We start from the raw sequence: 15,344 nt of genomic DNA, 5'->3' as shown, positions 1-15,344 counted from the left end.
TAGTTTTATTCCAAAAGCAGGTGCCTTGAATCTCAACCTTTGGGCTGAATCTTCAGCTTGGTGAGCAGGGGTGGGGCCTGCTTGTCGAGGCATAAAATGACGCAGGGTGATGTGTTCTGACGTCACCGTGCGTCATTTAGACTTGCAGTTTGGCGGGCGCGCAGCCGAGTCAGCTGTACACCAGCCGAACTGTCAAAGGCTTGTTAAGGCCATTAATGAACTAATTAAACCTATTGAGAAAGCTGCCCATCTGACCTTAAGGGTGAGGGGCAGGCGAAGGCCCAGGCGGCCTTCGCATTTTTCATGGAACCTCATCCACGGGCAGGAGGAGATTTCACGAAGGATTTAAAATTTTCAGAAAAATTTTTATTAAAATTATTGCACATGTCCCAGCTCATGTGGCAGTTTCACACGAGAGGACATGTCATAAAAATTTTTACAGCACTTTATTAGACTATTTAAACTTAAAACTAATCTCCCTGAAGCATAGAGATTTCTGCGCTCTTTCACACGCATGCGCGCACTCCCGACTCAGGCAACACCAGCCCCCTGCCCGCACAGAGAGCGCTCACTGCTTCCGGGCGTGCGTCACGCTGGGTGGGCCTTAATCAGCCCTCCCACGTTAAATGGCAGTGCCCAGCCAATCGGAGGCGCAGATCAGCTCCATGCCTGACCCGCACAACTCCCCCCCCCCCCCCTCCTCCAACCAACAGGGAGAAAATTCTCCCCTTTATCTGCTTTAAATAAAACGTTATTGGTCCCTAACCGAACCTCTCCCCAGGTCTCGGGATCTGGCCAAGGATTATAACATAAACCAGGATGTTTGCAACCAATGGTGTAGATTTATAGATCAGAAACTGGATGGAAACAATGACATTTGAGCTGCTGTACATAGTTTTAAGAGATGTTCTTTGCACTTTTTAATTTGAACTGTCAGTACGTTGAGGTTTTTAATCTCAATTCTCACAAGTCATGTGCTAACATATTTCAACAGTGGTGGCTTGGAAGGATCCAATGGCGTAAAGCTTTAAAGCATAACCCAAGGAGGAACAGAGCATGTGGTACAAATTGTCTGCTGGGTGGCTTGCCCAAGGTGACACAGTTGTGTAGCAGCCTCTTTGTGAAGTGGAGGTACCACAGACATGTCTTCTCAGATAGGTCCAGCAATAATTAAATGAGTAAATGAGATGCTTGTGAAAGTACAGTCAAACCTCAGTACAATAATGTGCTGGTTATATTACTGGATCAGTAATATAGAGAGCATGAGTTCAAATCCCACGATGGCAATGTGAGAATTTAAGCCTATCTGAAGGAAAAATTAAAAGTAACCATGAAGATGCTGGATTGGCATCAAAAATCGCAACTGATCCACTAATATCCTCTAGGGAAAAAAACTTACCATGAGCTCCCCAGCCTGGTTTATATATGACTCCAGTCCCATCCACCATGGTTGACTCCTAACTGTCCTCTGAAGTGGCCTAACAAGCCGCCCAGTTGTATCAAAACCACTGGTTCAAGGCGACCAACCACCTTTTGAGGCAACTAATGATGGGCAATAAATGCCAGCCCTGCCAACATTGCAAGTGTGAAATAGAAAAAAAATCAGCCTTTCTTGTGTGCTCAGGAACTTTGCTGCCTCCTCCAAGTCTAGGACTGCTATCAGGATCCTCAAAGGAATTCCCATCCCGCCCACATTGATTGCTGCAATTTGAATCAAGCTATCTGTAAGAAAATAAAAGTTATGCAATGAGGAAAAAAAGGTCCAAGAACAAGAGAAGTTAAGGCAGATAACATATTATCAAATTCAAAAACACTAACCCCAAGCAAAATTTCAATAGCAAAACGCTCACCTTTAAAATGTTTACTCCCTCACATATTGCGGTTCCAATATTGAATGGCAATCTTTCTTGCACATTGAGGAATCGCCACAAAAGTCTCAAGATCCAGCAAAGGACCTATCACAAGATTCAATCTTGCACTGGTCATCAGCTCCAATTCAAGAATGCTCTCCATTCCCAGCCTGCAGAATGTGGCTGATTAATTTCATAGCCTGGGACCCCAGGATCTCAATGGCAAATGAGGCATTAGAACTAAAACAGCTCAAAGGTCTGTGTCACGTGCAGGAGAAATTGTGTTAATCCGCCATGCTTGATACTGTAGTCCAGCATTAAAGAGGTAGAGTCACAGCTGGTGCTTTCCTTACAGAAATAATACTGAACAGTCATGTTGCTTCCAACCTCTCAACAATCAGGGTGAACTCCATGCTCAAGCAATCATGAAGGTTCTATTTGCTCAGGTATTTGTAGTGGCTTAATGGATCCATAATGTTATGGCAACACAGTGGCTCCATGTCCTTTAACATGACAATTAACATGGCTTCATTGTTGTGTGGTTAGATTATTGGTTGCATTCTCCGGGACAACCTTTGTTTGACCCTAGCCCTAACCCTGGTGTTCTCGTGGTAAATAGCTATGACTGACACGGTGGATCCAATTCTGGTGGCAATTCTGATTACTCTGGACAAAACCAAGATATTCCTTTACTCTTTGTACCAGGAGGGTGTACCATTCCAGACTTCAACAATTTGGCTGACATCATCAAACTTCACAATATCAATGTTTTAAAGCTTGCTGCATGTAAAATTACTCCACTTATGGTGTTAGAAGTGCATAGCTTTATACTCCATGGGATTCACCTTTCAGGTGAAACTTTTCCTTTTATGGTCACTTGTACAAAATGTTCCTCAGACCAATTGCTCAATTGCCCAATCATGAACTCTACCCAAACCCTTTAAAGTATTGGGGGCGTGAGGATATCCAGGCATAATGTTTTAAAGGGCAGTGAGTTACAAAATTCCTCTTTGATCTCCTGCTCCCAAAAACAATCCAGTAATGCTAAAGAAAAACATGGATCCTGGGACAAGAAGGCAGCTGTAGTTCAACAGTCTCCAGTTGATTGCTGTAATCTCATATGCCTGCTAAGGTAGGTCTAATTTTATGTCAATTTGTTACCTAAACAGAGTTAAAAGAAAGAAAGAGCTTGCATTTACACAGCATCTTTTACAACCTCAAGAAGTGCAAAAGCACTTTGCAACCAATGAAGTCATTATAATGTGAACCACAGTTAGGAAGCACAGCAGCCAATCTTTGCACAGCAAGGTCCCACACACAGCAATATGATAAGACCATAAGACCATAAGACATAGGAGCAGAAATTAGGCCATTTGGCCCATCAAGTCTGCTCCGCCATTCAATCATGGCTGATAAGTTTCTCAACCCCATTCTCCCGCGTTCTCCCTGTAACCTTTGATCCCCTTACCAATCAAGAACCTATCTATCTCGGTCTTAAATACACTCAATGACCTGGCCTCCACAGCCTTCTGTGGCAATGAATTCCATAGATTCACCACTCTCTGGCTCAAGAAGTTTCTTCTCATCTCTGTTCTAAAAGGTCTCCCCTTTACTCTGAGGCTGTGCCCTCGGGTCCTAGTCTCTCCTACTAATGGAAACATCTTCCCCACGTCCACTCTACCCAGGCCTTTCAGTATTCTGTAAATTTCAATCAAATCCCCCTTCATCCTTCTAAACTCCATCAAGTATAGACCCAGAGTCCTCAAACATTCTTCATAGGTTAAGCCTTTCATTCCTCGGATCGTTCTCGTGAACCTCCTCTGGACCCTCTCCAGGGCCAGAACATCCTTCCTGAGATACGGGGCCCAAAATTACTCACAATATTCTAAATGTGGTCTGACCAGAGATTTATAAAACCTCAGCAGCACATCCCTGCTTTTATATTCTAGTCCTCTCGAAATAAATGCCAACATTGCATTTGCCTTCCTGACTACCGACTCAACTGCAAGTTAACCTTAAGAGAATCCTGGACTAGGACTCCCAAGTCCCTTTGCACTCCAGACTTCTGAATTCTCTCCCCATTTAGAAAATAGTCTATGCCTCTATTCTTCCTACCAAAATGCATGACCTCACACTTCCCCACATTGTATTCCATCCGCCACTTCTTTGCCCATTCTCCTAACCTGTCATAATGACCAAATAATCTGTTTCAGTGATGTTGGTTGGGGGATAAATATTGTCCAGGACATCAGGTGAACTCCCTGCTCTTCTTTAAAATAGTGCTGTGGGATCTTATACATTCACCTAAGCAGGCAAATGGGGGCCTCAGTTTAATAATTCAGCTGACAGACAGCACCTCCCTCAGTGTCAGTGTACATTATACGCTCACTAGAGTGAGACTCAAATCCACAACCTTCTGACTCATGGCTGACACTTTAGGCTTGCTGTGTTACAGTTCTGTCAGGCTTCTATTGAATAATTAGCTTATTGTCCTGCTTTTGTTGTTACATCAAATTGTCAAATTATTGAATAAAAGGCTCACTCAAGTAATCTCAAATAATTGAGGCTCTTCAGAGTTGTTTGTTCCATTTTCTAAAGCTTGATTCATGCTGCAATTAGTATATTGTGTATTGAGACAAAAAGTCAGACCTAATCCTTGACATAACATGTTCAGACATGTTAAAGTTTTACTAGGTTGAAGTGTTTTTCTGCTAAGTCTTTACCTTGATAACATTTACTGATCTTTTACCAGCCTCCCTGTAACTATGTTCAGATCTGCTTAAATTATATTCTGAACATCTTTAGGCTAGGCTGGTGAATGCCCTGGGACCTAAGAAATCTGTCAATGTGAAAGCTGAATGATCAGTGCTTTCTGCGGGGGAAGTTCAGGGATCCAGTAATCATCAGCTTAGTAGGGCGGACTGTTTAGGCTTAGTCTGATCTTGCTCTGATCTTTCTACTTACAGAGCCAAAGGCAGCAGTGAGACAGTGAAATCACGTAAATGCTCGAGGATACTTGCTACAGCCAGTGGTGGTGTGATTAACAAAAGATAAAAAGGAAAATAGAAAGTGAGGAAGAGAAAAGGGGAAGAGAGAGGGAGAAAGAAAGGGAGCAAAGGAGAGAGAGGGAGAAAGAGAAACAGAAAAAGGAAAGAAAGAGAAAGGGAGCAAGGGAGGAAGTGAGAGAAAAAGAGAGAAAAGGAGAAAGAGAGAGAAAGAGTGATAGAGAAAGAAAGTAAGGGAGAAAGTGAGAAATAAGGGAAGAAGGAAATATAGAAAGAAATGTCACATGGCACTATTTGAGGAAGAGCAGTGAAGTTCTCCTGTCAAACATTTATCCCTCCACCAACATGGCCAGAGTGGACTGGGAGCAGCTACTTTTAGGTAAATCTGCATCAGAGCAGTGGGACTCATTCAAGAAGGAAATAGGGAGAATTCAGGGCCAACATATTCCAGTAAAGACAAAGGGTGGGATCAACAAGTCCAGGGAACCCTGGATGTCAAGGGATATACAGGATTGGATAAAGAGAATAAGGGAGGCTTATGGCAGGTACTGAGGGCTCAAAACAGCGGAGGCCTGAGAGGAGTGTAGAATGTGTAAGGGGGAACTTAAAAAGGAAATTAGGAGAGCAAAAAGGGGGCATGAAAAAACATTGGCAGGTAAAATAAAAGGAAAATCTGAAGTTATTTTACAAGTACGTTAAGAGTAAGAGGATAACTAGGGAAAGAGTAGGGCCCATTAAGGATCATAATGGTAATTTGTGTGTGGAGCTGGAAGACATAGGTAGGGTTCGAAAGGAATACTTTGTGTCGGTGTTCACAAGTGAGAGGGACGACATGGGTATGGAAATCAGGCAGAAGGACTGTGATATAATTTTTAAAATTAGCATAGAAAGGGAGGAGGTTCTAGGTGGTCTGGCACGCTTAAAAGTAGATAAATCTCCAGGCCCGGATGAAATGTATCCCAGACTGTTGAGTGAGGCAAGGGAGGAGATAGCAGGGGTGCTGGCAATTATTTTCAATACCTCTCTGGCCACAGGAGCGGTACCAGAGGACTGGAGGACAGCCAATGTGGTACCGTTATTCAAGAAGGGATAAACCAGGGAACTACAGGCCAGTCAGTCTAACCTCATTGGTGGGGAAACTATTGGAAGCAATTCTGAGGGGCAGAATTAATCTACACTTGGACGGGCGGGGATTAAAACCAAGGACAGTCAGCATTAAGGGGAGGTCATGTCTGATCAATTTGATTGAATTTTTCGAAGAGGTGACCAGGTGTGTAGATAAGGGCAATGCATTTGATGTAGTCTACTTGGACTTCAGCAAGGCTTTTGATAAGGTCCCGCATGGGAGACTGATAACGAAGGTAAGAGCCCATGGGATCCAAGGCAATTTGGCAAATTGGATCCAGAATTGGCTGAGTGTCGGGAAGCAGAGGGTGATGGTCGAGGGGTGTTTTTTGTGACTGGATGCCTGTGTCCAGTGGGGTTCCACAGGGATTGGTGTTGGGTCCCTTCCTGTTTGTGGTATATATAAATAATTTAGATTTGAATGTAGGTGGGTTGATCAGTAAGTTCGTGGATGACACGAAAATTGGTGGGGTGGTAAATAGTGAGGAGGATAGCCTTAGATTACAGGAGGATATAGACGGACTGGTCAGATCGGCTGATCAGTGGCAAATGGAATTTAATCCAAATGAGTTTGGGGTGATACACTTGGGCAGGCAAACAAGGCAAGGGGATACATGATGAATGGTAGGTCCCTGGGAAGTACCGAGGATCAGAGTGACCTTGGTGTGCATGTCCACCGGTCCCTTAAAGTAGCAGGACAGGTGGATAAGATGGTTAGGAAGGCATATGGGATATTTACCTTTATTAGCCGAGGCATAGAATATAAGAGCAGGAGGATTATGCTGGAACTGTATAAAACATTGGTTAGGCCACAGTTAGAGTATTTCGATGCTATGGCATACAAAGCTTAGGGCCTAGTGCTGGAAAATGGGATTAGAATAGTTAGGTACCTGTTTGACCTGCGCAGATTCGATGGGCCGGAGGGCTTTTTTCTGTTCTGTAGACCCCTATGACTCTTTGACTAACATCACCAAAAACAGATTATCGGGTGAAAGGTGACAGGCCTGAAACGTTAACTGTTTCTCTGCCCAGAGGCTGCTCGGCTTGTTGAGTGTCACCAGAATTTTCTGTTTTTATTTTGGATTTCCAACATCCGTGGTGCTTAGTGCCACCAAATACAGATTTTATGTTTTTTTTTTTAAATCTCACTGCCGTTTGTGGGGCCTTGCTCTGCCCGATTTGGATGCTGAGTTAGCTCAAAACCAACAATGTCTTCACTTCTTTGGCTGTGAAGCACTTTAGAATGTCCTGAGGTCACTGTGGGCACTACATAAATGCAAATTCAGTCTTTCGCTGGTTTGTTTGTTACTATTGTGAACTGTGTCCTCACCATGGTGATAGTGGAGTGAGTAGGGAGTATCTTATGATGTATAAGACATCATGACCATATGTCAGGCTGCCAACTCCGGTTGGGCCATATTCAGAAAGGCTTTCTTTTTATTCTTTCATGGGATGTGGGTGTCGCTGGCTGGGCCAGCATTTATTGTCCATCCCTATGAGAAGGTGGCAGTGAGCCGCCTCTTGAACTGCTACAGTCCATGTGGTGTGGGTACACCCACACACCACTCCTATCTCCAGCTACCTGGTCCAGCCAATCAGTCTTTTTCTCCCCATCGCCAACACTTTTTCACAGAATCACAGAAATGTTATGGTGCAGAAGGAGGCCATTTGGCCCATCGTGTCTGCACCAGCTCTCCGAATGAGCATTATGACTCAGGGCCATTCTCCTGTGTTTTCCCCAGAGCCCTGCACATGGTTTCTATTTAAATAAAAGAATGCATTGCCCGTGCTTTATTGACAAGAGGATGGAAAGAGGGAAAGGGGAAGGGAGTGCAGGGGAAGAGGGACAGAAATTTGTCACATTCACCCTCTCATCATGTTTGAGTGCCAAATTCTTCAAAGGCCTACAATTCTATTCAGCTATTGGCTCGCAAAATCATTTTCCTGTCTCACCAGCTCCTCTTGAATGCCTCAATTGAACCTGCCTCCACCACACTTCCAGACAGTGCATTCCAGACCCGAACCACTTGCTGTGTGAAAATCTTTTTTCTCACATCACATTTGCTTCTTTTGCAAATCACTTTAAATCTGTGCACTCTCATTCTCGACCCCTTGATGAACAGGAACAGTTCCTCCATATCTACTCTGTCAAGCCCCCTCATGATTTTGAACACCTCTATCAAATCTCCTCTTAGCCTTCTCCTCTCCAAGGAGAACAGTCCCAACCTCTCCAATCTGTCTTGATAACTGAAGTTTCTCATCCCTTGAACCATTTTTGTAAACTTCTACTGCACTCGCTCCAATGTGTTCACATCCTTCCTAAAGTACGGCGCCCAGAACTGTACACAATACTCCAGCTGAGGTCTAATTAGTGTCCATTATAAGTTCAACATAACCTCCTTGCTCTTATACCCTATGCCCTTATTAATAAAGCCTAGGATACTGTATGCTTTATTAATGCTCTCTCCACCTGTCCTGCCACCTTCAATGATCAATGCACATATACACTCAGGTCCCTCCGCTCCGGCACCCCCTTTAGAGTTGTACCCCTTATTTTATAAAGTGTCCCAAAAAAAGAAACAAACTTGGTAATTTTTTAATGCCCCCTTTGTTTTCTCTCCTACGTTGCTTCCAACAGTGTCCCGGAGATTCATTTTAATTCCTGGAGATGCCAGGACAATCCTGGAGGCTTGACAACCTGTTGGTGCTTTCCAGACCAACATTTTCATGTGTTCATATTGATGGAATACTGACCATGTTGGTCACCCAAAGCTGTAGTCAGGCCAGTCCGCTATGCTATAGTACCACCCTCCCGTTATATCCCTGAGTAGCATTACCAATTTAGCTTCAAACCTGGAATTGTTCTCTGATTGTGGGGCCCATCCCTCTAAGCACAAAATTAAGCACTGCAGGTCCATTACATCAAGTAGACAGAAAAGCCTCTAGTGGAGTTGAACTCAAAGTAGCAGAGTTGAAAGATGAGCGTCATATCCGCTGCACCACCCCTCCCCCTCCCCCTCCCCCGTAACCCCCACCAAATGTCTTAATCTGCAGCTGCATTTAATGGGAGCTAGTGAGACAGGAAAATGATTTTGTGAGCCAACAGCTGAATAGAATTATAGGGCTTTGAGGCATTTGGCACTCAAACATGATGAGAGAGTGAATGTGACAAATTTCTGTCCCTCTTCCCCTGCACTCTGTTCCCCTTTCCCTCTTTCCATCTCCTTGTCAATAAAGCACGGGCAATGCATTCTTTTATCCCAGGAAGTTTCAGCCTTGGACTCTCTGGATAATGCCTGATTCTGAGGGGTGGGAGTTTTAGGCCCCAATGGGCGTGAGTGCAGAGGCATGAGGACACCATTTTCCTGGAGGCAGGATAGGGGAATGGCAGGGCTACCCACCCGCAAGTGGCCTTAAGGGTCTTTAAAACTTTGTTAAGGCCCAAATGTCAGGGACCAACTGGGGATCTCTCTGCAGGGACTAGGCCAGCAGTCTCCAGGGCACGAGGCAGGCTTTGACTCGCCCCTCCTTGCCTGCCTGGGCACAGCTGCCATGGTAGTCTGGCTGCTGAAGACTCTTGTAGTTTAAAAAATTCCAAAAGTTGGAGAAAGGGCGCCTCAAAATAGAGGCACGCTCTCTCTCACTTACCTGAGCTGCAAGCTGCATCATCTTCTTTGCTCAAGAATCTGCCTACTGTCCATAATGGGAGTCCACCCTGTGGCTACTAATTGGCTAATTTGGGAAAATCACTGCTGGATGAATGTTCCCCCAACAGTGAAGGATTGTGACCCCCATTTGACCCCATCACCGGGTTTCGACCCAGAGGTCAAAGTCCAGGTGTCAGGCAGGGACACGAACCATTAATCTCAGTCTCTACTAATATCCTAATGCATCATGTTGTCAGACAATGCCCGCTACAAACTACACTGAACAGTTAAAAGTGGTTTCCTAAACCTTATTTTGGGTGGTAGGGATATTCTCTAGAAATATGTGTTTGACACATAGTCCAACCCTGCACTCACAACATGAATGAATATAACCACTTAAACTATCAAAATTAGACATTCAATCAAAATTATAATGCATAACCCATTTTAATAGGTTAGGGATCAGTGTTGGGGGCCTACAACTTTGAACAAAATTCCTCTCAGACCTCATCCCAGTTGCCTTCTCCATCCCAGCTCTCCTCTTCTGCTCTTCCGGCCGAACTCCATACCAGGATCAGAAACCACCATACCCCTACAAATTGGAATTCCCTTCCCAATCCTTCCTGTCCACTATCTCACTCACATCTTCAAAAGCCAGCTCAAAACCTACATTTTGACTCCTTGCTGTTCTTTGATCCTCTGTAAATGCACCATCTCAACAGAAAGTTTTTAAAAGGGGAAAAAAATCAATTTGCATTTATGTAATGCCTTTAGCATAGCTAAATATCCCAAGGCACTTTAGAGGCATACCACCACTAAAAACTTTGAATCTGGGATGAAGGAATAGATATCAGGACAAATGACCAAAAGCTTGATCAAAGAGGCATATTTTAAGGATCATCTTAAAGAGGAGAGAAAGGTAGAGAGGTTTAGGGAGGGAGTTCCAGACCTTAGGGCCTAGGTAGCTGGAAGCACAGCCATGGTGGGATTAAAATTGGGGATGTGCAAGATGCCAGAATTGGTGGAGCACAGAGATCTTGAAGGCTTTTAGAACTGGAGGAGGTTTCAGAGATAGAGAAGAGAGGGATTTGAAACACGGATGAAGATTTTAAAATTGAGGCATTGCCATACTGTAAACAAATGTAGGAAAGTGAGCACAGGGGTGATGGGTGTTTTGAACTTGGTGCGAGTTAAGATATGGGCAGCTGAGTAAGTTTCGGAAGAGCACAAGTTTATGTAGAGTAGAAGATGTGAGACAGGCAGGACAGCATTGGAATCATTATGTCTCAAGGTAACAAAAGCATGGATTAGAGTTGTAGCAACAGATGAGCTGAGGCAGGGTGGAGTCAAGCGATGTTACGGAGGTGGAAGTAGGCAGTCTGGGTGATGGAGTAGATATGTGCTTTGAAACACACGTCTTGGTCCAACATAAAATGAATGGTTGCGAATAATCTGGCTCAGCTTCAGACAGTTGCCAGAGAGAGGAATGGGAACAGTGGGAAGTGCACTTCTGATGAAATGTTAAAACAAAGGTCACACCTACCTGTTCAGGTGGACATTAAAGATCCCATTCACAAGTTCCATCGATAATGAAGCCTACAGCATGAAACCATTCCCGTCTACAGCAGCCCAGTTGGACAATATCCAGTCTTGTGCTAACGATACTGCATATAATATTTGACCTTGAAAAGCAGTGAAGCTATGTTAAACTTGTATAGAGCTTTGGTTGGACCATACTTAGAGTATTGTGCATAATCCTAGTCACCATGTTATAGAAAGGTTATCGCGGGACTGGAAAAAGTGTAATAAAATGATTTACATGGATAATACCAGAACTGAAAGGATAACAACTCCTATATATAAAACTATATAACTATTGTTACAGATAGGGGAGAGATAAACTGAACTCCTTTATTTTTCTCACTGTCTGTCCATAAGTATAGGTGTTTTAATTTTTGAAATAGGCTGTGGCGTGTTTCCCCAAACCCTCTGTTGTGAAATTTTAAAGGGACTCGCAGCAAACTCTCTCTAGGATTAAATCTGAAGTATTGTTTATTCATACGTTCAAACCCGGGGATGGTGGTCCTAACTGCTTACACACACACAAGCATACAAGAAGGAGATAGGAAAGAAAAGAGTTTTACAACTAGAAATAACTTAAAACCAACAAAAAAAAATACGGATATTAATTCCCATGAATATCTGAGTTTAGGGTGTCAAAGTCTAGTGAGGGTTCCTTCACATAGGAGTTAAAGTTCAGGCAGGTTTAGCTAGCTGAAAGGAGGAATGCCAAGTTCCGTCAAAGTTGACGATGATGTGAGATGACGTTGGTATACAGAGACTTGGTCCTCTCTACAGGGCATGGTAGGAATCTTCCAATGAACCAGGCTTCAAGAAGGTTTAGACTTGAGGCAGACTTTGTTGTCAACTTAGAGACCTGTTGACAGGCTAGATATTAACAGCAGATTGCCCTGGGAGCCCAGGAATGTAATATTAAAACTTTCCAAAGGCCAAAGGTGCTTACGTCATATGGTGTTGCCTATCGATGAATCAGTTTCAGGTAGACAACCAGTTTCTATGTCTCTTGCCAAAATCCATTATTCACCTTAGGAGATAGATGGTGGCTATTAATGCTGCAACAGGTATAACAAGTTTCAATGGTTCTCTTTTTGTTATAAGTCCAGGCTGGGGAGACCATCTTCTGCTCCCTTGTTTCATTGATTGTAATGGGTCTACATAATGGGAGGTGTGAGATTCCACGAGGATGAGGGTTGAGCTTTGTCCTTTAATTAATGTTGGCAGTTTCCAGAACCGTAGCCAACTTGCAAACCACGTGACCTGTTGTAGCCATGTTTTTGGCCGAGGAAAGTCCATTTTTAAATAAGCAGAAAGTAAGGTTTGATTTAAATAGTTTATGATGTCTTTCATGTCTTATGGACATGACACTATGACTAAAAGGGAAGACTGAATGTAATAATAGAAAGGTTACAGCACAGAAGGAGGCCATTCAGCCACAGACAGGCTGGGGTTTTTTGCTCCAGACAAGAGAAGGCTGAGGTATGACTTAATAGAGGTGTTAAAAATAATTACTGGATTCGCAAAGATAGACTTAGAGAAAATGTTTCCTCTTGTGGGACAGTCCAAAACTTGGGGCGATAAATATAAAATAGTTACTAATAAATCCAGTAAGGAATTCAAGAGAAACTTCTTTAGCCAAAGAGTGATGAGAATGTGGAACTTGCTACCACATGGAGTGGTTCAGGTGAATAACATTGATTAATTTAAGGGGAAGCTAGCTAAGTACATGGGGGAGAAAGGAATAGAAGGATATGTTGACAGGGTGAGATGAAGTAGGTTGGCAGGAGGCTTGTGTGCAGTATTAACACCGGCACAGACCAGTTGGGCTGAATGGCCTGTAGCTCCACTATAAATTCTATGTAATTTTCAAAAGTGCGACACAATAATTAGTTCCAGCAAGAGAGAGGTCAACCACCATTGCTGAATCCTCGACTGCCAACGTCTTGGGGGCAGCACTAGCTAGAAGCTTAACCGGACCAGCCAAATCAGCAATGTGGCTTCAGATCAGTGCAGAAACTAGATATTCTGTGACAAATAGCTCATCTCCTGACTCTTCAAAGCTTCTCCGCCTTCTAAGATCAAACAAAATTAAGAAAAATATTTAGCCACATAAGCCACTCTAATTCAAAATAACTGGTTGTATCTGAAGTGCTTTCGGGCATCCTGAGGTTATGAACAGCGCTATACAAATGCAAGTTCTTTCTATTGAGGACATGACCCCCATACTGCTCGTCAGTGGGACGGGTGCAATGATGTTTTAATACAGCTTCATAGAGTGAAGTCCCACAAAACTGATATTCCATCCATCCAGTTCCAGATGATCTCTGAAGCAGCCTACCCGATGGTTTTGGAGTTCGAGGATGAGTCTACCCATCATCACAAGCACAACAGCCTTGTGCAATGTTCAGCCATGCAAGGCAGAATTCACAACTTGACAAAGAATAATCTATCTCTCAGATAAAATGTTAATTCGAGGTCCCATCTGCCCTCTGAAGTGGACAGTCAAGATCCCTTGGCATTATCATGACAAACATTAGAGTCATCTCCGGTGTTCTGGCCAATATTTATTCCTCAGTTAACTCTAAAATATACGTGATCTGGTCATTATCATGTTGGTGAGTGTGGGAGCTTGCTGTACACAAATTGGTTGCTGCATTTCCTACATTACAACAGTGACAGCACTTCCAAAATTCTTAATTGGTTGTAAAGCTTTTTGGTTGTGAAAGGTGCAAGATGAATGCAAGTCTTTCTCTCTTTTCTACTGATGGTAGAGAGAGTAATTTTCTCTCTGTGGTTTAACCCTCCTTTTGATCTGATCTGCAGACTGTTATGGGACAACCTTTGGATAAGCACCTCGTGGTGAAATATTTATCTATTCCACAAAAAGTGGGGGATGCGATGGCAGCTTTGGCCAGTGAGCACTCCCCACATATTTCTGTTGAAAGTGGCAGAGAAACTCTCAAGGTTTCATTCAATCATTCCCCTGCAAGTTTCTGTAATAAGTGTGCCAAGTTCAGCCTGACTATTGATAGCTAATAAAGAATCCACACTGAGTCGCTACTGGAAAGACTCTCAGCTGGACTTGCCCAGTAGGGCAACAAGAAAGGTTCATATTTATGTACAATTATGAGTGTGAAGTTCCAGAAAGGTAAAACTAGAATGAAAATGTTTCTACTTGCTGCAGATCACCTGATATATCTTAAGGACACATCATGAGGGCAGGATGGATGAGATTCAGGATAGAGTTGTAAACCTGGGGGAGGTTTCAGTAATACAAGGGTAGCCAATAGAGTGATTTAAACACAATAATAACTCCAGAATTCAACCTCTCTACCTTTGTTTTTCATATATAGGATATATGGCACTGAAACACGCCATTTAGCTCAACCAGTCCATTTTCATATTTCTCCTTCTCTTTATAGCTTACACATATTATCTGTGATTGTCATCACTTATCCATTTGCTACTGACTTTTTATGATTTCTTTCTATATCCTTCTTTATGAAACTCTCTGCTTATCCTTGTCTCTACCTCTTCCGTACCTCTGACACACTTTCTGCATGCTTGTTACTCAAGTTGTTTTGATTATCTATTTCATTTGCATTTTTTTACGCTTTACAAAATCCAGGGAATGCAACAAAATGGCAGCTGACAAGTCCGAGGTGGCTTCTTGGATAGGATAGAAAGAGTATAGAACAGGAATGCAGGAGGAGGGGTGGAGTGGGGCAGTGACAGAAGGAGGTCATCGCCTACAACATGTGTGGGTGAGAGAGAAATTGGGGCCACAGTTTTAGATGGAGGGAAGCGTTGATGAGGGTCTCAGGATGAATCAGAATATCAAGGTGTGCCCTCTCAACACATTTACCAGGGCCTGGTGCATGACCTTTCTGCTGTTCTGAAAGGTCCCAAGGAATCACCAAAATCAGCACAAGTGGATCTTGGAGCCACTGCAACTTAACAAAGTGAGGGAGAAAAAGCATTGGGCTTACCTGAATAAGATGAGATCAGTAACTCATCATACACCAATGAATGATCAAATCCGGGATCTTTCGTGTCTGAATGACAAAACCACTCACCTTGGCAGTCTTTAGGAATTCCAATGACAGAACATCTCTAAAACAATAGTTTTGACTACTAGA

The 15,344-nt window shown here is 43.3% G+C and overlaps 1 protein-coding gene across 2 annotated transcripts in view; it reads right to left on the bottom strand.

The window, feature by feature from the left end:
- Positions 1–15,344, bottom strand: part of slc25a28 (solute carrier family 25 member 28) — a 166,776-nt gene that overhangs the window by 27,668 nt on the left and 123,764 nt on the right. Inside the window, exon 5 of one of the 2 annotated variants that reach the window (XM_041209559.1) lies at positions 11,209–11,309. The exons of the other annotated variant lie outside the window; for it this stretch is intronic. Coding sequence (XP_041065493.1) covers positions 11,224–11,309 — 86 coding nt within the window. The 3' untranslated portion in view covers positions 11,209–11,223. Of the gene's footprint in view, positions 1–11,208; positions 11,310–15,344 lie in introns of those variants that run through there. 2 annotated transcript variants of the gene reach the window in all.

The sequence above is a fragment of the Carcharodon carcharias genome, chromosome 17 (assembly GCF_017639515.1).
Source record: "Carcharodon carcharias isolate sCarCar2 chromosome 17, sCarCar2.pri, whole genome shotgun sequence".
Classification (NCBI taxonomy): domain Eukaryota; kingdom Metazoa; phylum Chordata; class Chondrichthyes; order Lamniformes; family Lamnidae; genus Carcharodon; species Carcharodon carcharias.
The sequence above is the reverse complement of the archived record's forward strand: the minus strand, read 5'-3'. Positions and strand labels throughout refer to the sequence as shown.